Genomic DNA, 25,367 nt, shown 5'->3' on the forward strand with positions numbered 1-25,367 from the left:
GCCTGGGTTAACTTTGTAACTAAAAAAAATCAGTTTTTTTAGTTTGGTTTGAGTTATTCTAAGTATTTAACAGTTGTTTTGGCAGTAAAATTTCACAATATCTTTAAAAGGATGTGTAAAAATGTATTTAAAAGGTCATAACACTATTAAAGCAAAATACAGAAAATAAATTAAGAAGATGAATAGATTTTCATTTTATTAAAAAAATATTCAAGCATTTCAAATTTAAAAGAACTGACTTAAAAATTGATACTCAGCTATAAACGTGGTTTATAATTATCTTATAAAGTTATCAACCAGCTTTTTTATGTACATGTTTCAGCAGTTAATGCACAATTTGTTTTTTTGATGCTCTGTTTTCTCCTCATGGTGACTTGAAAAATCGCGTGTTAAAGTGTTGTTTGTGTCTTAAACTAAGTTTAGTGAATTCTGGTTTCTTTAGGGTTTTTTTAAATTATTTTTACGTTTTTATTTCATCAGTATTTGTTACGGCAATAACAAAGAAAACTCCAAGTAACTCTCGTGCCCAGCAATATATAAAATGAAAACACAATGAACTTCTGATTTCTAACGCTAGAGACGCTGTAGGGGAAGCGCACACCGGAAGTTACTCATGACGCTTCTTTCTTGAACTTTGACCTCAGACTTGTGCACGCTGGAAATGTGAAGTCAGTGAAACAACGTGGATACTGAAGGATTAAAGTGTTATTTATAAAATTCAGCGTTGGCACAGCGTTAGTGCCCCATGTTTTCTTCCGCCCGCATTTAAGAACTCGACACCTCAACTCGGCTAAAAGGTAAACTCTGCCTTTTATAGGTTACGTTAGTTTGTTTACAAACATGTCGGCTAACAGTGGAGCTAATTTGCAGTGAATGCTCGAGTTTGTGTCTTTTGTCACACAGTCGTCGTTTTTATTACATCTTAATACGTTTGCTTGATGAATACATTAAACTCATACACATACATCAGTGTTTGGCACAAAACGGCTAACTGTGCTAAATGCTAGCCCCTAAAACACTTGTCTGTTACAGATGGGGAAGGCACCTAAGAAGAGGAGCCTTGCTGACAAGGTCCGCAAAACCAAGACCTCTGCTGAGATCAAAAACAACCCCTTTGAGGTGAAAATCAACCGGAAGAAATTTGATGTTCTGGGGAGAAAATCCAAGCACGATGTGGGTCTGCCTGGTGTGTCTCGATCCAAAGCTATTAACAAGGTATGTTGTTACTCCCTGCAGAGAATAATTCTGCTTCCTTTAATTTAATAATTCCTTAAATTGACAAACATCCTTACACTTACAGCCTTCTATACATATTAAGGGTCAAACAAGTAACTCCTTAGAGACCTATAGACTGTCTTTGAGTTCTCTTATAAGTAAACGTAGGGGGCAGAGTTAATATATTGAACATTAGCTACTGTTCTGTCCTGTCTAATTAATTTCAATTCAGTTAGAATATAAGTTTTTAATCAGAACGACTGATCTTGATTGTACAGTGATATTACTTTGATATTATATGACTACTCTATGTGTAAACTGATCATTTGACAGGTGATGGACGTGTGTCATCAATATACAGGAGTGCATCAAATTAGATGAATAGATAGATTTCGTTAAAATATGTTCAGTTCATATGTGCAGTTAATTATCTTCATCTATTTCACATATTATTATTATATACATGGGACCCGTTTTAGCACAATATAAGCAGGTTTTTCATCAGCACTGCAAAGTACTTATACTCAAAAACGTGTTATTGAATTGTTTCAAGGCAGCTTCTGAATGAAACAAAGGCCGTCTTATGAAGACAAACAAATCAAACCGAAGAGAGTCCTTTACTGTAGCGCTGTATCTAGCAGCCATGGGTCACAGCTCATCATGCGCTTAACACTATCTGTGCTGTGAAGCCTGGTGCTCACAGTATCATGCTGGGTGAGGGACTTTATCCAAGAGTGACCGAGGGTTTTGTAAGGACAGGGAGAAGCGAGAGAAGTACAAATTAGGGGAAAAGTAGAACATGTACACTTCTGCTTACTTCTACTGTAGCATTTATATGTATGTAAATGTGGTTTCTCTTGTTACACTTAAAGCAAGCACATGTTTGTGCGTGTGATTGGAATGAAATCATATCTTGGTTTTTGCTCTGTAGAGAAAGGAAACCCTCCTGAAGGAATACAAGCAGAAGAACAAGTCCAACAAATTAATCGACAGGCGCTTTGGAGAGTACGACACCAAGATGGCACCAGAGGACAAAATCCTGAAGAGGTTCGCAATGGAGAGACAGGTACAGTCATTAAGATTACCTTAAGGACATCATGCAGGTTACCTCTAAGTAAACCTAACCCAGCATTCAGACAGATGTAAACAGAATGTTAAATGAGGCAGTAGTTCTTGTTTGAGTATCTTCCATAGATTAAGCTGAGTTTCCCATTTGGCTTTAAAAGTAACAATGTATAACTCACTGTCAGCCACACGTCGCTTCATCTTTCAGCGCGTCCACGATAAGAAGGATGTGTACAACCTGAACGAGGAGGAGGAGCTGACTCATTACGGCCAGTCGCTGGCCGAAATGGAGAAATTCAATGACTTGGTGAATAGCGATGATGAATCAGAAGAGAAAGGTCTTTTGTCAGGTGGGTATTGCTTGTTTCAAAAACACCGAATGAGCAGAAAGGTGATAAAACATAATGAACCCCGAGTCTGTGTCGTCTTAGCCTCATAAAACACTGTCAGTCTCCGAGATCTGGCTGTCTGTGAGTAATCTATGTGGAAAACTTCCTGTGTGTGTGTCCCTTTAAATATTACAAGAAATCAAACCAACAAAAGAAAACTAATGAAAGTCCATGTATTATCCAAAATCAAAGCCTGTGAAGGACATTCTTTATAGAATCTATTTTATTAGAGCTGGTTTATGATAATGACACCACTTCCCTTCTTCATCTAGCTGAGCTGACTGCGTCCCACTTCGGAGGAGGAGGAGGCCTCCTCAGGAAGAAGGCGTCAGGGGATCAGCAGGAGGAAGAAGGAAGCCAGAGGGCCAAGTCCAGACAGGAGCTCATTGAGGAGCTCATCCAGAAGTCCAAGCAGGAGAAGGTGAGCCAGTGCTTTATTATAGTTCCACAAGTGTCCTGCACGCTCACCTTATCAAACAGTGTTTAGTCTTTAAAGGATCATTCTGGTGATGAAGTTGTTCCCATGTACACCATTCTGCTGTAGTACATGCATGTTTAACAAATCCGCAGCTGAAAATAGTTCCCAACAAGCACGCTATTTGTCCCGTTGTTGTAACTTTTGCTAAAAACACCAGTGCCCAGCTGTTTAAGGAAATGATTTAGCCTGTCTGTAATAAATAAAAGTATTTATCGTAGCCTGTTTTTCAAAGATTAATAACCTCATTAGGGATTCATTTGTGACTGCTGAGTGCTGCAAAGCGAGAGAAGCCTGAAAGTACAGACAAAGTGGTCCTTTTTTAGGATTTGGTGATGATTGCAGAGTCTTAAAGGGCCAGTTCGCCAATTTTCAACCTCAGTCCTATCATGCTATTATGGGGAGCTAATGTCATTATGGTAGAAAAAAATGCAATTTCTCTCTGTGCCTTTGGAGGGCGCTATCCTCCTCTCCAATGAGCCCTGGAAAACCTCTACCCAAACTACATAAGATGCGTCATCTGGCGGAGGCCAGGGAGCTCGCTAAGCTACACTTCCTCAATCTAGGACGCCCGCCTCCGATGTCATGTCTTGTTCAAAATAAAAAAGATATAAATGTAGATCGCAAACCTGCAAAGAGTTTTTAGACAATCCAGTATATTCTCGCCGTATTTGGGATTCTGTATCGCTCTGAGCCATAGCCTGCAGTGAAACGGTAGTATTTCACTCCAGCATCTCTCGCTCAGCCGTTCCTTTCAGAGGGAGGGTAGTAATGCACTCTGGGTGTTGTAGGAATATAGAATAGGCGAAACCACGAGCTGTTTGTACAACTTTCTCCACAGCTAAGGCGCCAATTTCAAATAATCTATTCTATCAATTTTACAGAGAACACCAGCTTTGACTGACGGTGGCTTTTTCCAGGGGTGAACTGCTCCTTTAAGAATATTGTTTGCCATCTCGTTTAAAGAATTTATTTTTCAGTCTAATAGTTGTAGTGATGTTCCAAGGAGGATGTTGCTTGTTGTCCAGATGACAAATCTCTCTCTTCTGACCTTTTTCAGCGAGAACGACAGGTGCAGAAAGAGGAGGCACAGGAGCTCACCGAGAAGCTGGATCAGGAGTGGAAGAGCATCCAGGCTCTGATGGTGAAAAAGACGCCCAAAGGTGAAAGTGCTGACAAACCGGAGGAGAAGCCCAAGGTAGGGTCACGGCAGTCAATCAACAACACTTTGTTTCTCTTCCACTGTGTGCTTTCATTCAGACCCTGACATGTCTTTGTTCTCGCTCTCTCTGCTTCCTTTGTGCGCTCCAGCCAGAGGAGTACGACATGATGGTGAGAGAGCTCGGCTTCGAGATGAAGGCTCAGCCCTCGGAGAAGATGAAAACCCCAGAGGAGCTCGCTCGGGAGGCGAGGGAGAAGCTGCAGAAACTAGAGGTGTGTTCACAGTGCAGGGTGGCATTTTCATCTCAATGCAAACAGCTACTTGCTATCACTGCTAAGCATATATCAAAGCTCTGTGTGATGGTGGCTTATTTGTGCTCTGTGCTTCCTCCAGTCTGACCGTCTGAGGAGGATGATGGGAGAGGAAGTCGGGGACGGCGCACAGAGTCAGATCCACATCTCTGCTGATGACCTCAACGACGGCTTCATCCTGGATAAGGAAGACAAGAAGACGCTGTCCTATCAGGTAACAGAGGACTCTTCACTTGTTTTGTGAAGAACATGTTAAAACTGTTTTAATCACATTTGTTTTGTTTGTCCAGGATGGAAAGTGGAACATTGGAGAGGAGTCAGAGGGAGATAAGGAAGATGAGGAGGATGATGAAGAAGAAGAGGGAGAAGCTGGAGATGAGGAGGAGGAATCAGAGGCGGAGGAGGTAGAAGAAGAAGAGGAGGAGGAGGAGGATGAGGACGAGGAGGGTAGCGGTGATGAAGAAGAAGAAGAAGACGGTCACTCGGACCTGGAGTCCGAGCAAGAAAGCGAGGATGAGGAGAGACAGGATGAAAACACCAGCGCCAAACCGACGCTGAGCAAGGAGGAGGTGAAAGCCCAGCAGGAGGCGGCCAAAGCAGAGCTGCCGTACACATTTACAGGTGACCACACGTATAAGAAAACTACGCTGAAGGCTTTCATTAATATCAGAACTACATTTGTAAAGATCTTTTTTGTTTCTTCTTCTCGTAGCTCCAGAGAGCTACAGCGACCTGAAAGATTTGCTCCACGGCCACACCCCGGAGAACCAGCGCATCATTTTGGCCAGGACTCAAAAATGCAACCATCCTAGTCTGGCTGTTGGCAACAAGCTCAAACTGCAGGTACAACATGGAGGCGGCTTTATAGTTCTGTTTATAAGTTTGGTGCTTTTTTTAGACAAAAGAGTTCATTGCTGCTTAACTTAAATCGTAATCTGTTTGTCTCAGAAACTCTTTGGCTTTCTGTTGGAGTACATTGGAGAAGTGGCCACCAGGAGTCCACCTGAACTCACCACCACAGATAAGCTCATACCGTGAGTTCAACAGGTTCTCAAGTTTACCTCTTTAATCAAGTATTTAGTCTTAAACTGCTTTATTCTCTTGTCTCTCTGTAGAGAGCTGTACACTTTGTGTCAGATGTTTCCGGACGCAGCCTGTAAGGCGATGCAGACCATCCTCGGAGACGCCGCTCATAGCATGGAGGAGGTGCTTGAGGTCAAAGGGCACACTGGTTTCCCGACACTAGACATGGTATGAATTATTTTCTTGGAATACCATTAACATGTTTTTGAGTTTTAAATGTCACTCCAGTCAATCGCTGTATCCATTCTAGCTTGAAGGGTGCAGGACTGGTGAGGGAGCACACATAAAATGTTGTTTTAACATATCTACTATAAATACTAAACACATTTAGAGACTGTTGACATTTCAGCAGAGTAGTGCCTGTAGTCTTCATTTGCATTCATAAAGCTTGGCAGCCTGTATCGAGCCTGAGAGGCAAAACAGAGGGCCAAAAAGCGTCCTCGTAAAAGAGGATGTTGGGACCAACCCCAGTGGAAATTCTGCACCATTCCTGTTAAAAACTGTTGCTCATTCTTTCTTCTCTGTTTGACAACTACATTTATATATCATACAGTACATTTATTAATTAATATAGTATGTTTGTTTATGTCTTTTAAGCTTGTGTACCTGAAGGTGACAGCCCTGCTGTTTCCTACCTCCGACTTCAGACACCCTGTTACCACTCCAGCGCTGCTCTACATCAGCCAGGCTCTCACCAAGGTACACACAGCTCCATCAGCGCAGACGAATACAAACCGACTGAGGACTGTTTATCTACAGTTATTTCACCAGCCTGCCTCTGTGAATGTAATCAGGTTTTTCCTCCATTATTTGTGCGTCCTCAGTGTCCAGTGAGGTCACTACAGGACGTGACATCGGGTTTAGTTCTGTGCTGTCTGGCCGTGGAGTACGTCTCTTTCTCAAAGCGCTTCCTCCCGGAGCTCGTCAACTTCCTGGCTGGAACGCTACATCAGGCCGTCGAGGACAAGACGTCGTTGGGTAACCGCACACTCGCAGCATATTTCCACACGTCTATCATGAATGTATTCGTGAGGGTTAAACATGCTCTGACATTGTGTTGCAGGTTACACTGTGGTGCCGCCCTTCAGGCAATCGGGGAAGTGCAGTGATCTGCTGGTGCTGTCGGACTCTGAGTCGTGCAAGAGCTGGAGCAAGAAAGGCCTTCCGCTGTCTGCTACACAACACCTGGAGCTCAACGGCGACGTCGACAGAGATCACCACAGGTAAGAGGGGAGGGGAGAAGACCTTTTTTTATGTCTAGTCTAAGATTCTTAATGTTCTTATATTAATAGGAATAGTTAAATGTTCTGGGTAGTATGTTTAAGCTTGCTTTGAGTTGGATGAGAAGGTCGACACCACTCTCATGCCTGTCCCTGAAATATAGTACTAATGTGTAAGCCAGGAGATGGTGAGCCTTACTTATGATATCATGACTAAAATGAGGAGAAACATTAGTAAAGCCCGTTCAAAGGGGACTTTTTTTGCACTTCTCTGAAGCGTAGAAATCAAATTGTTTGACGCATTATTTCTCGTAAAAGCACAACCTAATTATTTACTCTCCAGTTATTGTATACAGTCGACTCCCAAATGTGCATATTTCACTTAGACTTATTATTACTTTTGACTAATGCTAGCTACATTTTTGGAGTCTGTTTAACAACATAGATTTGATTTGATGTACTTTATTGCCCTAGAGGGGAAATACAGCTCACTGCAAATTGTTAGAAAGTAAAACAAACACAACAACCTAAGACTAGCATCCGTAAAAACAAATCAAGGGGCAGCTGTGGTCGGTCGACTTTTAATCGGAAGGTTGCTGGTTCGATCCCCAGCTCCCTCAGTCTACATGTCAAAGTGTCCTCGGGCAAGACACTGAACCCCAACTTGCTCCCGGTGGCATAGCCATCGGTGTGTGAATGTGATGACTGATTGACAGTCGGGCACTTTATGTAGCAGCCTCTGCCGTCAGTGTGTGAATGTGTGTGTGCGCTATAGAAGTACAGTCCATTTACCATTATTACACCGGGGTCAGCCCTACTTGGTCTGTATGTGATTGACTGAATAACTGAGTGAGTGAGTGACGGTACTTTCACAGCCGTAGAGAGAGAGAGTTGCGACATCGCAATGGCGGATCATGGAGCATAACGGACCTCCACTGACGTGACTCTCTGTCGATATGGCTCTGGATACTTTGTTCGGGGAGTAGGCGGGGCTGCTCCTCCACTGCTTGTCCGCTGTCCTCACCTGCGTCCGCAGCGTGCACCTGCTTTCAGACATGTTGTCATCAGCCTCATAAGGACAGTCCTTGTAACACATTGCTTACACTAGCTTTTGACCTACTCTTGTTAAATATGAACAAATGTAAAAACACTAAAAGGCTAAAACACTTAACTTAATTTAGTTTTGCTACATAACTTCTACTTAACCGTCAAAGGCTGCTGAAGTGTAATTTAGCATTAGTTAAACTTGACATATTGTCTGATTTCTCTTCCACTGTGACACAGCTATGTTATTTCTCTATGAAATACCGGCCCCTTATCAGTGATCAAATGTGGTTTTAAATGTTAAGCCAAACCCTCCACAGTTGTCCCCAGACGTTTTGTTTACGTTCGTCTGTTTTTACGTCTTGACCCCCAGAGACGCGACATTTAGAAACAGCAGATCTCACGATGCTTTAATTGGCCATTTAGAGTGGATTCTGTGACGATGCGATGCAATAACAGCAGAGAGTACTAGAAGGAGACAATTATAGTACCCGTAGGAAGAGAGGGAGGGAGAGAACATGAGAGGAGCCTTTGTCTTCACACTGATTCTTCTTCTGGTCTCGGTTTGAGAGAGTAAGACCACCGAGAAATGACACGACGAAACAGGAAGAGACGAACTGAATGATTTCTGTTTTTAGAAGTGGGAAAAAAGAGACAAGAATTTGTTTATTGTAAGAAAAACTGTGACGAATTTAACCTTGAAAACATGCACTTGTGCTAATAAGCAGTTTCTTTACAACATTAGATAAACTCGCATTTCCTGCAGTGCTGCTACACATTTAGTTTGAGGTAAGGGTCTGCTTTAATGTCCGCCATTGTGTGTATATGAAGAGCTAAGATAAGCCATGATCACCGTGTTTACCTATACAGACTGTATGTCTCAGAGCTGATACATCCACTCGTGTGATTGTGATGAGTCGCAGCGTGGTTTCACACAGCAGCTGGTGTGTGGGCACGCTGCGAAGCTTGCAAACGGGCTTCAGCAGAGCGTGATCGTGGAGAGTACTCAAGAATATACATTTTATTTTAACTCAAGTTATTACTCATAACATGCTGTAAACACATTAAAGGCGGTCGTGTTAGAGAAAGTAATTTAATTTTATTTAATGGCTTCATTAGTTAAATAAAAAGTAAACACGTCATAATTATTAGATGTATGATTCACCTTATTTTAAAATGTATGGATCCTTTTAAGTAGTGATATACAGTTTGTATTTATATCAGTTAAAAATGTTTTTGTGCTCTGTAATCATTAACCTCACATTTGTCAAATGTATTCAGTAGAAAGCAACAGATCTTAAACTGTATTAAACCCTAATTACCTGCTAAGTTAAGGCCTGTGTCCACTAACTGCGTTTACTGCGCTGGCAGCGCCTATTTTCTACACAAATCCAATGCAGTTCAGCCTTTTCCGTGCTCAGTGTCCTCAGCGCAAAAACGGCCTCGGTGTCGGCTGTTTTTAGTCGCTGCGCTCACCGCGCTCTCAGGGCCTGTGTCCATTAACAGCGTTTGATGCGCTGGCAGCTCCCATGACCTCAATTTCAGAGCACTTCTCACCGGTGCTTACTGTTGCTTGGTTACAAAAGTTGTATCCGCCTCCCTTGCTAGTGACTGTTAAATCTGTTTTAAATTGCTCTCTGCGTGTTAGTATTTGCTTTCATTCAATGAAATTTTCAGCAGCTCTACACCTGGCAATTGTACCCTCGAAAAACGAAAGGATTAGCTTCTCCTCCACCATTGTTGTTGACAAAGTTGATATCTGAAGTCCCGCCTCTTCTTGATTTTGATTAGTCGGTGAGGGAGAAGTGACATTGAGGAGCGTGGCGGTGTTCTAAAAGTTGAACTATGTTCAACTGAGAGCGCTGTGAGTATAACCACAAAAAACAATTGACGCAGAGGGCGTCTGTCTGCTGAGGATGCTGAGCGCTGAAAACGCTGAACTGCACTGGTTTTGTATAGAAAACAGGCACTGTCACACAGACACAGACCCTAACTTAGCAGGTATTTAGGGTTGCAACAGGCCTCAGCTTGAGTCACCATGAATGAAAAACTGTATAGTTGTAGTACTTTAGTAGACACAGGCCCCAAGTTGAAAATAGTTCCACTTTTAAAACACAGCCACGCTCGTCAATGTCACTTCTCTTTCACCGACCACGCAGAATCAAGAAGGGGCGGGACTTCCGATATGAACTTTGTCAACAAAAATGTCAGAGGAGAAGCTAATCCTTTTGTTTTTTCCGAGAGTGCAGTGTCCTGTCTAGAGCTGCAGCTAATAAAAATGTAAAATTTCCTGAAATAAAAGCAAATATTAAGCATACAGAGAGATTTAAAACAGACTTAATGGTCACTACCGAGGGAAGTGGAAGTGCTGCGTTACAACTTTATGTAACCTAGCAACAGTAACTGCTGAAATTGAGGTCGGGGGCGCTGCCAAAAAACACTGTTAGTGGACACAGGCCAGTCTTATTTCAAATACCTTGCGTCACCTTGGACGTCTGATAGAGCCAAGTCTCCTGTCAGTTAACATGACTGCTGCTTCTCACACCTGCGTACCTGATCATGCTCATAACCTTCAAACAAATAGCAAACTATAAAACTGATGTACACTCATCCATGTTTGTGTCTCTGCGCAGGTTGACTTGTCTATCTACCTGCCTGGACTTGGTGAAGCGCTGCTGTCTGCTCTACAAAGACCTCCTATCCTTCAGTCACATCTTCCAGCCAATCAGAACGCTGCTTTCCAAACATCTGTCAGTGCAAACGTTACCAGAGCCTTTACAGGTCGGTGCCAAAGGTCCAGAGTTTTTTTTTTTCTGTCTCTTTTGTTCTTTGTCTCATTCTAACATTTGTGGGTGTTTCAGGAGCTTCACAGGGAGATCCTGGAGATCATCAGCAGTGCTCCTGTGACTCACAACCCGCTGGTTTTAGATAAGAAGAAGCCCATTCCTCTGAAGCTGCTCACACCTAAGATCGTTGAAGTGTAAGTGGGGATCAGACACATTTCAAAGTCATGTCGGAATCAATAGAGAAAGTTTCTGGTTGTCTAAATATCTCATCTGCGTCTTTAACATCTGTCAGGCTGGATTATGGAAAGAAGCGCGGCAGCACCCGAGAGGAGAGAGAGAAGGAGCGATTAAAGCACAAGTACAAGAAGGAGTTCAAGGGCGCTCTGAGGGAGATCAGGAAGGACTCGCGCTTCCTGGCCAGAGAGAAGCTCAATGAGGTCATGAACAGGTGTGGATCACACGCAGCGTCATCGCAAAGCGTCTCTGTGAAATGTGCCTGTTTTTAAAAGCCTCTGACTTTGTACGTATTGTGTGTTTCAGGGACGCAGAGAGAAAGAGGAAAGTGAAGGAACTCTTTGGCAGTCTGGCCACTCAGGAGGGAGAGTGGAAGGCCCTGAAGAGGAAGAAGAAGAAGTGAAATACAGAAGCTCCGTCTGCTGTTTTTTTACTCTATGGATTGTTTTTTTTATTCACGAGCGAGGAAAGATTCAACTCCTGACTCACACACTTTATTCTATCGGAGAAATAGCTGTCGGGAATTTGCTCCCAAGTTGCCAAATATTCGGATGTAGGCGTTTGATGTGATGATGGGATGCTGTTGTTGGAAGTGTCAGTCAACACAGCAGTGAATATTTGGTTTGCAATCTATCCAATCTAATCCATTTGTCCAACAGAATCCACGACTATAATCTGCTTTAATACATAAGTAATGAAATAAAATGTCTTTCTTTCATCTGTTTTTCCATCTACAAATAGTTTCTTTTTCCAGTGGAGCTCAGTAAAGTAAGATGAGGGTTATTTTAATAATGCTAAAAAATTTAATGATTTTACACACAGGGGAGTTTAGTATATAAAAGGAAGAAACAGAGAGTCTATGCACACACGCACACAAAGCTTCATTAGTCATTTACACGTATGTATGACTGCTGTATTACATAAATGTTATGGATTGATCAGTGGGCGTCTTTATATGGAAGGAAGCCAGTTTTATTTATTATTTCTAAGTGACAATGTAACCACAACCGCACAAGACGTTAAAGCTGGTTATTAAATGGACTGAAATTTATGCTAATGCCTTTATATGAGCTAGAAAAGCAAACCAGACCATCAGCGACAAGATCGATTATATATCTATATAGTTGTTTTTAATGCCCGTAGCCGCTGGCGGGGGGTAGGTGTCAGGCGAAGCTGTTAATAGGAATTAGGCGCTGCCTTTTTTCCACATTTTCCACAGCAAAGATTCACAGCGAGCGATACGTTTGAGTGTTAAAAGGAAGCAGATAAGAGGTACCACTTTGTCCACAGGGGGCGCCAAAGTCAACACAAACTGAAAGATCCTCACAGGAGCTTTAAAAGACGGGAGGGAGACATTTTGAACTGAGGAAAAGGATGTGGTCAGACAGAGAAGAGTTAAATCTGCACTGAGGAATGATGGTTGTAGATTCAAGGGGAATACATTGGAGTATGTCAGGCAGGGCAATAAGTTGAGACAAGTGAGCTGTGATTGCAGTGACCAATGAATCTTTATCATATTTTCAAAGAATACTCGTGTTTTTCCATTCAACTAAAACCTTTAATTTGATTCTACTAAAGATGTAAACATGTCGCAAGTTAAAGTATTAATCTCAAAGATTTTCATGTAAATAAATGTCTGTTAAGTCTCAATCTATCGCCAAATGAGGTAACACATGGTGACTGAGCCTATGTCCCACTGATGACAACTTTTGCATTTGCAGTATTACAGACTGGGTGTCTGTGGCGACTTTCGCAGAAAAAAATCACAAGCAGCGCCCTGTTAGTGACACGTTTTCCATCAGCCAGCAGTGGTTGGTCTGCCAGAGAGGGTAGGCGGAGCTAAGCGGCTGCTTTTCTGGTCTCTGCAAGTGTTGTGAGTAAACAGTAATCTACTATGGCTGAACAAACAAAGAAAAGATGGATGACTACAGATACAACTTCAGAAATAAGTGAAAATCCAAAGAAAAAGAAACAAACTCGACGATCAGATGAAGGCAAACAGTCTAAAAAGGAAAGCGAGGAAAATCAAGAGTTAGAACCATGACAACAGGAGCCAGCTGTAGACGTCACACATGCAACACTGTCTGTATATCTGAAGTGTGCTCCCGCAATTACTGTTCATCACCATAGGTGCCTCCAAAGAGAACGAAATTGAGCTCTTCAAGATAACTACTTTAAATGAACAATTTTGTTTTGATCAAAATCTGGCTGAAGCTGAAAAAATACAAAACAAACTTTATGTTGTTGTCGCAGCACCTGTCTCCATAGGCTTGTACTACAAAGAGAGTTCAACATACCCAGGGTATCTTTTGGTCATCTGGCTTCAGTAACTCTAACAAAGGAGATCGGGCCTTGACCATTACATGACGCCTGTTATCAACTCGGTAAGTCAATCCACGTCACATTTTCACGTCCAGTCTAAAAGGGGCGGAGTTTGCAGATACGACCAATCACACACATGAGAACCAGTCTAACGTCAGTAGATCGGCATATTTTACAAACTGTGCAAACTATACTACACAAATATGAAGCGAATGGACTCACAGAGCAAATAAAAAGGAATATATAAACCTTATTTAAAGTGGTAAGAACGCTTACTTTCACATCTTGTAAGTACAACACATATTAGGTGTTCTTCAGTCTCTGTTGCAAAGCATGATGGATACCCTTCATGTGAAAATTCATACAGGACAGCCAAAGGGTTGCTCTCTGAACACTATTACCCTCCACTCTTGATCCACTCACCGGGCTCTGGGATTAAGAGAACTGAATGGTCAGTAGTCGTTGTTTGCCACTGCAATATACCTTGGTAAAATGTGTGCCATCTTCGTAGTACTGAAAACCCAGAGCTAACCATAAAGTTACCTACTGCTTCGTGCATGGAGCCATGGTGAAAAATAACAACAGGGTGTCATCAGCTACTTGGAGTCTGCAGGGATGTTTCAGGAAACAGTAGCTGACAGGTAAAGACGATAACAAGGGAGGATGCATTCAAGTCCTTGGCTCTCTGCAGGAAATGAGTAAGAAAAGGAAGTGGAAAGAAGATAATGAGATGGATCGCTCTGTTTTCTTTAGAGCACTGAGCATAATGAAAGCTATCGAAGGGATTCAAGCTCCTACAAAAGCCCAGTTTAGATCCGTAAGTACATGTTAAACATGTCTTTCGAGGCTGTGGGTGTACACGTAGCGAGCAACATGTCGTGATGTAGGTGGTAAGATGCTGGAGAAATAAAAATGGGACAGCAGAAAGCTGTTGCAGTCGGTGTTAATGGAGCAGAACTGTCTGTCAGAGGGAAGATGCAGGAGGAGTTGGCTGCAAGGACGGACTTTACTCCGTGCATGTCTGTCTCTTTCTTTCAGTCAGAACACACACACTATAGAGGGTACAGTACAAGGCCAACATGCTTCTTTGTAATTACACACAAGCAGGTTCAGTGGCTGCCGGCAGGAATGTTCTTCCCTTTAAACCAAAGGATGAATTCTCCTCCAATGAAAAGTAAAAGCACATCAAACCTCTATTAAAATAAAAGTGTTAATAAGCAAAGTCATCTTTGAAACCTCTATTCTCCTGCTATCCACTGCTGTATCAGTCACTTCCTCAGTTGGTGTTTTGCACACATTGTTACCCACATTTTTCAAAATAAAGTGCCTTCTTGGATGCCCCTATGGTAGATGAAACATTTCACAACAAATGTCTCACGACTGTCTGTTTTGATAGCTCCCCTCGTGTTAAAACGTACGCCACTTTTTTGCCCATGCCCCTCAGACAGCCTGAGGAGGTTAGTGGTTATGAATCCACATGCAGATCCTGATCTCCCTTTCTGTCAATCTCTCTAACCCCTAACCATTTGATCATAAATTTATATTCCCTTTGCTCTTTAAAATGTCTCTGTGGCTGTTACTGGCTGTATTAGCAGAGAAGAAGACACTCACCAGGGTCATCAAATTGCACCCCCTTATTTAGAATATTTCAAACAAGTAGCCTGAATGCACATTTGTCCACTTTAAGGGAATAGAAAGTCCCTTTAATGATGTATGGAATAAAACCTGTCTTGAATACGGTGGCCTTGAAGGACAAAACACATACAAAGGGAAGAAGCACAAAGTCCAACATGCTAAAACAGGTCTTTGACTACATTCTTACTTTGTGGTTTCACTTTCTCTCTCTTGAGTTACGACTCGTAAGGAACATGATGGAGACATAAACCTGTCGGACTGCTGCAGCTCTAAGATTTAATCACTGATTTATTATATAAGGTTTTGTCAGTGTGTAAAATCTGCTTTAAAGTACGTTACCTGCTGTCAGTAAATGAGTGAAGGTCATCTTTTGACCAGAATGTGATCAGAAAATGTCTAAGCTAAAGGACCAGTCTGCTGTTTTTCAACGTTTGATACAATGTGCATTTGAGGCTACAGGAAGTTCCTGTGAGGAACTATCAGTTTGTGTTGATTTTGGCGCCCCCTGTGGACAAAGCCGTTTCCTCTTATCTCTTTGCCCCCGCCAGCAGTTTCGGTTATTGAAATTATCTATATAGAAATAATCAATCTTGTTGCTGATGGTCTGGTTTGCTTTTGTAGCTCATACAGAGTCATCAGAATTAATTTCAGTCTGTTTCATAACTAGTGAAAAAATCCTCACAGGAGCTTTAATCTACTAATTTACGCGATTATTATTTTATAATGTCAAAAATGAACCTCGCAGCTTCTTAAAACCCAAAGTTATACCTTGAAATGTAACAAAAAAAAAAAGTTATTTTCTTTACCGTCATTTATTAGACAAAAAAAAAATGCTTTGTCAATTTCCCGAATGCTTGTGCTTTTGTCCTTAAGGGCCACCATACTTTAAACCTTTAGATTTATACACAGGCTTATAAATATAAACCATCCCCAAAACCATCGATCTCTTGTTAGAGTCATTAGAAACACATCAATATGCAGATAACTGAGGTTTTAAATATTTTATTACACTTTATTTTATTCAACACGTAACTCCAAATAAACTCATATCACAGCAGTGCAGCTGCGTAGTTCAACATGCTCTTGGTTTTCAAAAGTCCATTCCACATGATATATATCTGTTATAGCATCGACAACCTAAAAAATACAATATGAATGCACAAATAGCTCAGCACTTTAAAATCCACCGCAGAAACAGTGACAGTGTACGGACAAAAATAGAGAATATCATTATGCTTCCATTTCAGACACATCACTGCATTAAGTTCATTTATATAGAGACACTTAGGTGTTTTAATTGTGGTATATTCCAGGTTTGAGTTATTGACATATCCACACAGTTAGACACTCACACATGCGCACGCACACACGCACACACAGTGACCAGGAGGCATTGTCAGTGGAAGGGACTCACTGTAAATACCAGCTGGACACAGACGTCACACCTGAGGTCCCCTTTAGGACTGATGTGTAAGAGTCACACACACACACACATGCAGACGCTCTCATACACACACACACACACAACTTCTCTCTTTATCTACAACATGTACACACACTGCCGTACACACATACGTAACAACACAACACACACACGGACGTTGGGCACGGACTCCAGAGAAGGACCATAACGAGGCACGACGGGACTTGGCAGAGCGACATGGAATGTTTCGGTCATTGATCTTTGATTGTGAAGCTCCCGATCCGTTCAGTTATCAGAGTCCTCCTGAGAGAGAAGACAGACAAGAGGTGGGTGAATTAACTGTCAAGCTGACTTATTAGCTCAAAGTAAAGACTGGTTTGCGTACTCAACGATACCTGATACCACATTTAGACTGTATCTGAGGCCTGATTTATCTTTATCATCTTAAGGCTCATGACCTGCTTCCAAGCATCACGTTAAAGGGGGGGTATTATGCTAATTTCAAGCTTCATATTTCGCCCTGTGATACCTGTGGAGTAGCTTAGCATAATTTACAGTTAAGAAAACTCCTCGTGTTTCTCCCTCATACAGCCTCTGCCTGAAACGACCCAGGCAGCTCTGTCCGTTTATGAAACCCCGCCCATATAAGCCCGCTTTCTTCTGATTGGCCAACTTTGTGACGTCACAAAGTGCAGTGTGTAGAAAAAACTGTGTGAAACCTGGCGTTTTGAAATTTGAAACTTCACCCAGGTTTAGTCTGGACTTCCAACATTGTAACATTATATATATGTCTTAAAATGTGACATAGCATAATACCCCCTCTTTAATATGTCTTAAAAGAGCAGTGGTTCCAGCTGTGGCTGCCGTGGAGTCTCACCTCTGTTATATCAGCAGGATCAGTGTCAATCGGTGACTCTGCCACGTTCTGTACTGCTGAGGGGTCCTCACCCTGGAGAAAGACAAAAAGAAAAACATTTTTTGTATGAATTTTCTGAAGTTTGATTTTTGCATGGAATAGAAGAAAAGACGAGTTCTGTTAAATGCAGAAAAGTGACACAAATCCCTGTGCTTAGTGGAACAAATATCACATCTGTGCAAATATTGAGCGTATTAAATTCCTAATTCTTCCTGTCTGAGTGTAGCTCAGACAGCACACAGCAGATTAATGTTTCGTGATATACAAACAGTATCCTGATTAAATGAACACTTCATTCATTTCGTGTTCTCCCGGCTAAATCCCTCTTTGCCTGTTTAATTAGAAAAAGAGAGTCTTTGCTCCAAAAGAGTCGGCCTTTCTCTCTTATTCTCTGTTTTACCCTTTGCTATAAATGGCAGATTCCTGAATAAGTGATTGGCTGAAATATTATTAAGCGGTAACCACACTCACTTTAATGTGTCTCTTTATGCATGCCCTTTGTTATGTGTGCATATAATACTTGCAACATTGCCATGTCTAAAGCTTTGAATAGCGTACTAGCGTAACAGATATTATGTTGAATAACAAAGATTTGCAAAAAAAAAAAAGGGGAAAGCGTTCATCTTTGTAGTCCACAAATATTATTGGACTACAACAGGTTGGAGTGAGATCACTGTGTCAGGTTTGTCTGAGGAAAATCTGCTCTCTTCGTATATTATAGAGCCACAAAATCCGCAAAGAGAATCCAAAAGAGGTCAGGGGTCAACTTTGTCTTTGGAATCAAGCCTTCGTTTTTCAAAAACCTTTTAAAAGGCAACGTAAGGGTCCTTCAACCATGGCCACGATCGTTCTTTGACCTTATGCTTCTAATTGTCACCATGACAAAGAAGGTTGCTAAATTCAGCCCACACAGGCATCGTTCCGTAAACCCTGACAAAGTAGTTTTTGTTCCCAACTAAATCTTAACCTACGTCTCAAAATTGTTTTATGCTAGCAGCTGTGATTTTGTACTCTTTTAGACAAATCTGACAAATTACTAAGTCCAAGAAGCACCCTTAAACGATGCATTCTGTCTTCGAAACGAGGCATGAAGCGTTCATGAAGAGGTTCTTGGGGCAGTGACGTGTCTCCTGTCTGGCCGAACGAGGGGGGCCTTGATTACACCGTGTCATTGAGCTGACCTTCCTTAATGAGCAGCGGTCACAGTGCGCTGACGTGCGCGCACACTTGTGTGATGTGCAGATGTGACGTGCTCACCGGCGGCTGACATAACCTTAAACTAGTTACTCCTCCTCCTCCTCCTGCTGTTGCGTTTAACGCCACCCATCAGGCTTCCATCTGTTTACCCAGCTGAGTCAGAGACGTGTGCTCATTTAAACGCAACACACACATACACCCCAGTATGCCAATAGACACTGCATTGTTAGATTTTGTCCGAAAGTTAAAGATTTTCTCTCTTTTTAGGACGAATCAAACCTGTAAATAGTCTTCGGGAAAAAAATCAGAGTGATACCTCACCTATAATCTCTGTATTGTTTTAAAGCAGTTCTTCCCTGGGCCCTAAAATACAGCAGCTTCCTTTATTACATGCCGCTGAAAAAGATCTGAGCAATAAGACATGTTTGTTGAGACCATTTTCTATATCCTGCCCCCCCAACACTCGTCCTCTTCCTCATTGTCATTTTCCTCTTCCTCTACCTTTCTGGCTTTTGTGTGTCATGATATGAGTCACCGTTAGCTGATGAATTGGCGAAACAAGTAGATGAGGAGATTAATCAGACTCCCACCACCCTCTGTTTGCTCTTGTGTGTGTGTGTGTGTGTGACACAGGAGAGAATCTTTGATGGGGCGCTCTCAACCTGCCATCAATTTTTTAAATGAAATCAATATTAATGACGTTTAATGGCTGTGCCGCTTGGGAATGACGGATAAATGAGGACGATCTGCTGCTGTCTGCATGTCAATGTCTCGCTGAAAACACCAGGATTTCTGCGTTTATTCCGCCGTCAGTCGGTCGGTCCACTCTGCGTCTTGTCCGTCCATCTGTTTGTCTTTGCAGCCGTCTGCCAGTTTGGCTTGTCAGGGTTCCTCATAATGAGCCTGATCACATTCCAGGTGGAGCTCCATCAGTGTTTTATCCCTCAGGGTGAACGCCACGATTAGCTGTCGGGCTGCCTTAATATCACAACTGCTATGGAAGATGAAAGGACTCAATTGGATGTTCTAGATTCCACAACGGACGTTTGATGGGGGAAAAAAATCATATGCGTGGGAGCTGTTGACAGCAATAGGTAGAGGAATAAGGTTTGATGCAGTAATCAAAAAACGCAGATGCAACTTTCATTATGGTGCGAGGAAATTAGCTTGAGAATTTCTTTATTATTTTATCTTTTTACAGCTTATTTTTCACTAATTACAGCCAGTTAAAGCAGAGCTTGCGTGTGCATGTGTGTTTCCTGTTACCTCCCAGTGTCTTAATTAATGTTATGGCTTCCCCTGTGTTTCGCCGCTAATGAAGGGACGGGAGATTGCGCATCACTACAAACATTCAACAAAATTGTTTGCGTTGCTCGGGGAAATATTTGAATGGCTTGTAATTTCCTGACATTACAGTAAGGAGGGTTATTACAGACAAATTTAGTCCCTGAAACCTAATTTCTCCAGATACGAGCCAAAGGGAAGTGTGACTGCTTTGGTGTGACAACAAAAGAAGAGCAGTGATAACATTGTTTTTCAGCGCAAAGAAGCAGAGCTGGAACACGAGGGCCATCTGTTCCCCTTTGTAAAGTTTGAGAGAGCTCGTGTGCTAATAGGAGCTGGTGTAAAGTGAAAGTAAAAATCAATGACTTCACATACAATGTTGATAAAAAGTTATATTATAGGCTCTACTCAATCTTGGTTCTATAAATACTGTATTGCTTAAGCCTCAGATTTACCTTAGACATGACTATATGTCATATTTGACTTGTGTCGCAGCAGTGATTGTTTTTTTTTGCTATAGTAAACCACCATCTCCTCCTCCTTTGGACAAACAGAGGCCACACTGACTGATGAACAATGCGGGAGAGCTAACAATGTGTAACGCCTTTCATTTCCGAGAAGAACGACACAGCAGACGTGAGGAGTGGCGACGGATGGCTCAAGGTCAGAAGGCCATTTTGACACAGCGAGGAGCTCTGGCTGGCAGCCACTGACATGAAATGGAGGGATGTGCCGTGCTGCAAACTACAGGTGTGTATACTGTTCACCAGTATGTCCGTGTGGAAGTGGAAGAGTCATAAGAAAAAATTAACACTTACGCATTAAAGTCAAATCAAAATCTTAATTCTTCTCACTGTTTGTATAAGGAAAGTTATAAAACGGGTATGAGACATTTGAGTTATTGTGAGTCTTATGATGGCAAATGACCAGAATATCAATAGTCACAGCTGGGGATACTGCTCTAACCGTACGTGACTGGGTAATTCATATCACAAGTCATATGCGGAGTCAGTCACTAACGTATGAACCGTTCACATCATGTACAGGAGGGCTAATAATTTCAGCCTGTTAGCTAGTTAGCTGCCTGAGTGGCCAGTGGAATTGAAGAGGTATTAAATTTTTTGGGCCTGCCCACAAAGATATTGTCAAATTACAACAGTTAAGACAAATGTCCTATTTAAAAATTCTTGAGAAGTCCTACGCAAATTTCCCTGGGGGGATAATAAAAGTATGTTTTGTACTATCACATGGTATCGTATTGTATCGTATCTCATATTGTATCGTATCGCATGGTATCGTACTGTATCGCATGGTGTCGTATCGTATTGTATCGTATCATAAAGCATGGTGTCGTATTGTATCGTATCGTATCGTATCGTATCATATAGCATGGTGTCGTATTGTATCGTACATTATTGTATCGTATCATATTGTATCACATGGCATGGTGTCGTATCGTATTGTATCATATCATATCGTATCATATAGCATGGTGTCGTATTGTAACGTATTATATCGTATCGTATCGTATGGCATGGTATTGTATCGTATCGTACATTATTGTATCGTATCATATTGTATCACATGGCATGGTGTCGTATCGTATGGCAAGGTGTCGTATCATATCGTATCATATTGTATCATATAGCATGGTGTCGTATTGTATCGTACATTATTGTATCGTATCATATAGCATGGTATCGTATTGTATCGTACATTATTGTATCGTATCATATTATTTCACATGGCATGGTATCGTATCGTATGGCATGGTGTCGTATTGTATCGTATCGTACATTATTGTATCGTATCATATTGTATCACATGGCATGGTATCGTATCGTATGGCATGGTGTCGTATTGTATCGTATCGTACATTATTGTATCGTATCATATTGTATCACATGGCATGGTATCGTATCGTATGGCATGGCAAGGCTACTGTATCGTATCGGAGAACACTACTGAAGGAACAAAGCAACATCATACTGCAGAGCCAGAAGTTACAGAAGTTACAGTAAATAAATGAAATCTTTCCGACTATATCAATACTTTCAGTAAAATACAAGAATTCATGTTATAGCTTGTAAGCTACCCCAAATTAAGCAGGTTCCTTGGGCCTGAGAAAAGAGAGACTGCTTAAATAATTGGAGGTACTCATCGACAGTAGCTAGCTATTGTTAGCATATTTTAGACAGATTTTGTCTCTTAAACTTGTATACGTCAACTCAAACAAACACACATATACTGTAATATGTGTATACTTCTTGAAGAAAGTAGTAATTTTGGTTGAACAGTAAATTTAGGGTATCCTTCTTACTTTGGCTGGATCCTTCTTGACCAATCCGCTGGCGGCAGCAATGTTGCTTGCACCCTCCACAGTTTTCTGGGCCACAGCGGTTACCCCGGTAACCATAGCTCCGCCCACCTGAGACACTCCAGAAACGGTTTTACCTGCCACTGAAGGGACAAAAGAAGAAGATGGGATGAGGATACTATTTAAGGATGGTGTATCCCTGTAGTGCCTCAATAGCTGGGGGATTAGCATGTGGATGTAGGTACATATATAAACATACAGATGGACTTTAAAGCTTTAACTTTTTAGTTACCAGTGATAGCTATTATATCACAGTAGAAATAGAAGTTACTACTATCACTACCTGTTTCTTTTAGGCTCAGCATTACACACACAGCATTGTCTTTCAAAAGTTACATAGTCTAGTTGAATAAATAAGGCTTTTGCTTATATAAGTTGATATGAATCTAGGTGGAAAACTAACAGAATAAGACCGTATATCTTGCTGCACTGCCTGCATTACTGTATCAGAAGTCAGCACAGAGATGGGTAAACATAGTTAGTTATATAAATAGTTATATAAATAACCCTTGTATTTGGATACGCCCTACAGAATCATTTAAACAGGATGATCATCTGTAGTGTCATTTAGCTAAGTGCCAAATTCAGGAACAGCCTGGAGGCACATTCCTTTCAATACCAACTGTAGCTTTAGCCAAGTTTCACCACCTTACCATGCATTGTTATGTTATTTGCAGTTTTGAATATCAAAGCGTTTGGTTGTAGATGTGTTTCAGGTGACTGATTTTTTAATTCACTTAGCTTAAGGCTTAGATTAAGGCAAAAAAAATGGTTATAATTTTCCATTTACAACACAATAGTGCTTCTTTGTAATGATGCCTTGCTTTGTTCTCAACGCCAGTGGTTCCCAACATTGGGATCAGCTCCTTAACAAGGGTTCAAAGGTTAAACTCAAAGAGACATTCAGATTGTAAGAAGTATAGAAGAGCACACAGAAACATAAAGCAAATTAATATCTTTGAAGGGGCAATAAGCCAAAAAGGGTTGGTGATGGAGCCTACACAGAATTTACCACAGCTACACACATGCATAAGGCACTATCTTCTTATGTAGACCTCATGAAAGCAGATTATCAGACTATAAATATAATGTAGGCTGCTCGGTCCCACTGAGTAAAACGCATCTTCCCTCAGACTTTAATAAAACAGTCTGTCATCACATATTTTGCAATCTTATCCTGCCAAAACACCACCTTCACTTGCAGCAGAGTATACAGCAATACAGCCGTTTCCCTGGATGCCTCTAACAGGAAGTCTCCCTTGGCTTTACTGCTTGTTATGTATGAGAAATGACAGGGGCCTGGTCTGTGGGGACTTGGGCAGGTTGTGTTGAGAAAGGTGGTGAAATATGACACTTAGTCACCTATAGGGGGGAAATACATTATTCTCTGTTATTGACAGCCTGAGGATGCAGCGAGATAGCCCCCTTTTTGCTATTTTTTTATGCTAATGGTTTTCTAGTGTAAATGTACACAAGATTAATTTTATTTTAGTAGGAACAGATGCTTTAAAGCATGAATTAATGTATTTTTATGGTGTTACCTGTTGTGACTCCACCCACTGTTTTGGTACCTAAAAGAAAACGCAGGTGAAGCTCAATTAGTCAAAAATATATAACATATGAATATAGCACACAACAGTAATGTAAAATGCTATATTTAATTAGGGCTACATGAGTGTAAAATAGTAAAATAGCCGTATAATCATCAACCTACAAGCAGTAATTTCAGAATAAATTAAATTTCCAGCACCCACCGACAAACATAACCCCATCTCTCGTCATCTCGGCCGCTCCAGTCACTCCCTGCTTGGTTTTCTCCGCCGCCGCCACGACCCCTTCCTTGGCTTTAGAGAAACTCTTCATTATCGAGTCCATGGCTGCTTGATTGGCTCCCAAATGACACGCGCGCACAGCTGTGGGGATGTCAAAATAAGAGCGTTGAGAAGGCACTCCTTCGAAATGAGACGCTCGGTTTATAAACGATGCCACCGCCCTACTTTTCTCTCTAACAGGGGTTTTTAAGCCAAAATAACAAGCAACATGTTTCAGACAGAGCTCTAAAAAAAATCCCACCTGTAGGATTTTGGTTGCAGCCAAATTGAGAAATCATGAATGGATTTACTATCATTTGAGAAACAAAAGAGGTAACGTGTCTAAAATACTGAAACGCGACAGGAATATAAAAAATATTGTGTCATATATCTAAAATATTACATTTTTAAATATATTTTAAGGACAAATAGCAGAAGAAATAAAAGAGCCGTGTCCCCACCTGTTCGCTTCAACTTCCCTCAAGGCGCGACTGAGATGAGTCTTCCGGGATGGCAGCTGAGATTTCCTTAAATAAAAAAAGCCAGCGAAACCGGTTTTATTGTTTCCTAACTACAACTACTCCACGGGCGAGGTGCGAGTAGTGATCCTCCAAACCAGACAGACGGACACGGACGGAGAAAGAGACAGACAGACACACAGACAGGCTCCACAGGTTTGACAGACGCCTCCTACGTTTCGGTGATGGAGAGAGATTAAACCCCCGTGATGCTGATGCGAGGAGAGATGCTCTGCTGTCTGTCCGTCTGTCTGTCTGTAAAACACACACACAAATCACGCGCACACACAGATTACGTAGCTCTCTTTCGTGTACGTGGGTTGTCCACAGCGTGTGTAGGTGCAGCCGGCTCTGAAAAATCATCAGTCAGTGAACGCATCTGCTGCCAAACTGCCAATTAGTGGCTTTATAATTAAGCTAAACAACACCACTGGTCTGTACAGTGCGAGCACATGTGAATAAGACGTTACCCACAGCTGTGTGTCAACTACATAATGATTTTTTTTGCCCTCTACATATAAAGGCCACGTTGGAATTGGCTTATTGTAAGCAGTCACACAATGTTTATGAGTTGTAACCAATGGCTTCCATAATATCACAATGGTATTTTGCTTTATGTGTCAGTTATAGACAATAATATGAACGAGTTTTGGGTTGCCAGGTTGTGAAAAGTCCTTTTAAACGACCACTTATTTCTCGTGAACGGCTGAAGAAAGATCAGGATCATAATCCATTTATTAACAACATATTACCACTGATTTTTTTAAATGACTGGTTGCACATTTATAAGACAGACTTGTATATATTCATTATCACAAATAGAAAGGATAAACACAACCTGGAAATGTTGACCCAGATCATGTGTAGCCAAAGAAACGGTCTTGCATCACTCCCATACTT

The 25,367-nt window shown here is 41.5% G+C and overlaps 2 protein-coding genes across 3 annotated transcripts; one reads left to right on the forward strand and one right to left on the reverse strand.

Annotated features, from left to right (window-relative positions):
- Positions 1-660: 660 nt before the first annotated feature.
- On the forward strand, positions 661-12,564 carry nop14 (NOP14 nucleolar protein homolog (yeast)). Its single transcript, XM_069673260.1, has 19 exons — positions 661-797; positions 1,033-1,215; positions 2,147-2,281; positions 2,489-2,630; positions 2,942-3,090; positions 4,205-4,342; positions 4,456-4,578; positions 4,700-4,831; positions 4,908-5,238; positions 5,330-5,460; positions 5,566-5,651; positions 5,733-5,868; positions 6,298-6,399; positions 6,525-6,678; positions 6,764-6,923; positions 10,598-10,745; positions 10,826-10,944; positions 11,043-11,198; positions 11,291-12,564. The coding sequence occupies exons 2-19, from the start codon at positions 1,033-1,035 to the stop codon at positions 11,385-11,387; spliced, it is 2,622 nt and encodes an 873-aa protein (XP_069529361.1). The 5' UTR covers positions 661-797; the 3' UTR covers positions 11,388-12,564.
- Positions 12,565-15,927: 3,363 nt separating this feature from the next.
- On the reverse strand, positions 15,928-24,714 carry LOC138602393 (alpha-synuclein-like). 2 transcript variants are annotated; one of them, XM_069673870.1, is made up of 7 exons: positions 24,644-24,702; positions 24,411-24,476; positions 23,893-24,051; positions 23,680-23,709; positions 22,082-22,221; positions 17,242-17,313; positions 15,928-16,667 (listed from the first exon to the last, which is right to left on the reverse strand). In XM_069673870.1, the coding sequence occupies exons 3-7, from the start codon at positions 24,011-24,013 to the stop codon at positions 16,650-16,652; spliced, it is 381 nt and encodes a 126-aa protein (XP_069529971.1). In that variant the 5' UTR covers positions 24,014-24,051; positions 24,411-24,476; positions 24,644-24,702; the 3' UTR covers positions 15,928-16,649. The 2 variants fall into 2 exon arrangements, with proteins under 2 accessions (XP_069529971.1, XP_069529970.1); XM_069673869.1 differs by having other exon boundaries at positions 24,411-24,714.
- Between the last annotated feature and the right edge of the window lie 653 nt (positions 24,715-25,367).

Source organism: Semicossyphus pulcher, unplaced genomic scaffold, assembly GCF_022749685.1.
Source record: "Semicossyphus pulcher isolate SPU_LCO1_2020_fin unplaced genomic scaffold, fSemPul1.0.p SCAF_22, whole genome shotgun sequence".
In the NCBI taxonomy this organism is placed as follows: Eukaryota; Metazoa; Chordata; class Actinopteri; order Labriformes; family Labridae; genus Semicossyphus; species Semicossyphus pulcher.

Excerpts from the sequence above, each read along its gene's own strand:
- nop14 (XM_069673260.1), top strand. The coding sequence starts at position 1,033 with ATGGGGAAGGCACCTAAGAAGAGGAGCCTTGCTGACAAGGTCCGCAAA. Across the intron at positions 6,679-6,763 it reads CGAGGACAAGACGTCGTTGG|GTTACACTGTGGTGCCGCCC; the intron begins GTAACCGCACAC and ends ATTGTGTTGCAG. Across the intron at positions 11,199-11,290 it reads CTCAATGAGGTCATGAACAG|GGACGCAGAGAGAAAGAGGA; the intron begins GTGTGGATCACA and ends TGTGTGTTTCAG.
- LOC138602393 (XM_069673869.1), bottom strand. The coding sequence starts at position 24,013 with ATGGACTCGATAATGAAGAGTTTCTCTAAAGCCAAGGAAGGGGTCGTG. Across the intron at positions 23,710-23,892 it reads AGATGGGGTTATGTTTGTCG|GTACCAAAACAGTGGGTGGA; the intron begins GTGGGTGCTGGA and ends GTTTTCTTTTAG. Across the intron at positions 17,314-22,081 it reads TCAAGAAGGATCCAGCCAAA|GGTGAGGACCCCTCAGCAGT; the intron begins GTAAGAAGGATA and ends GTCTTTCTCCAG.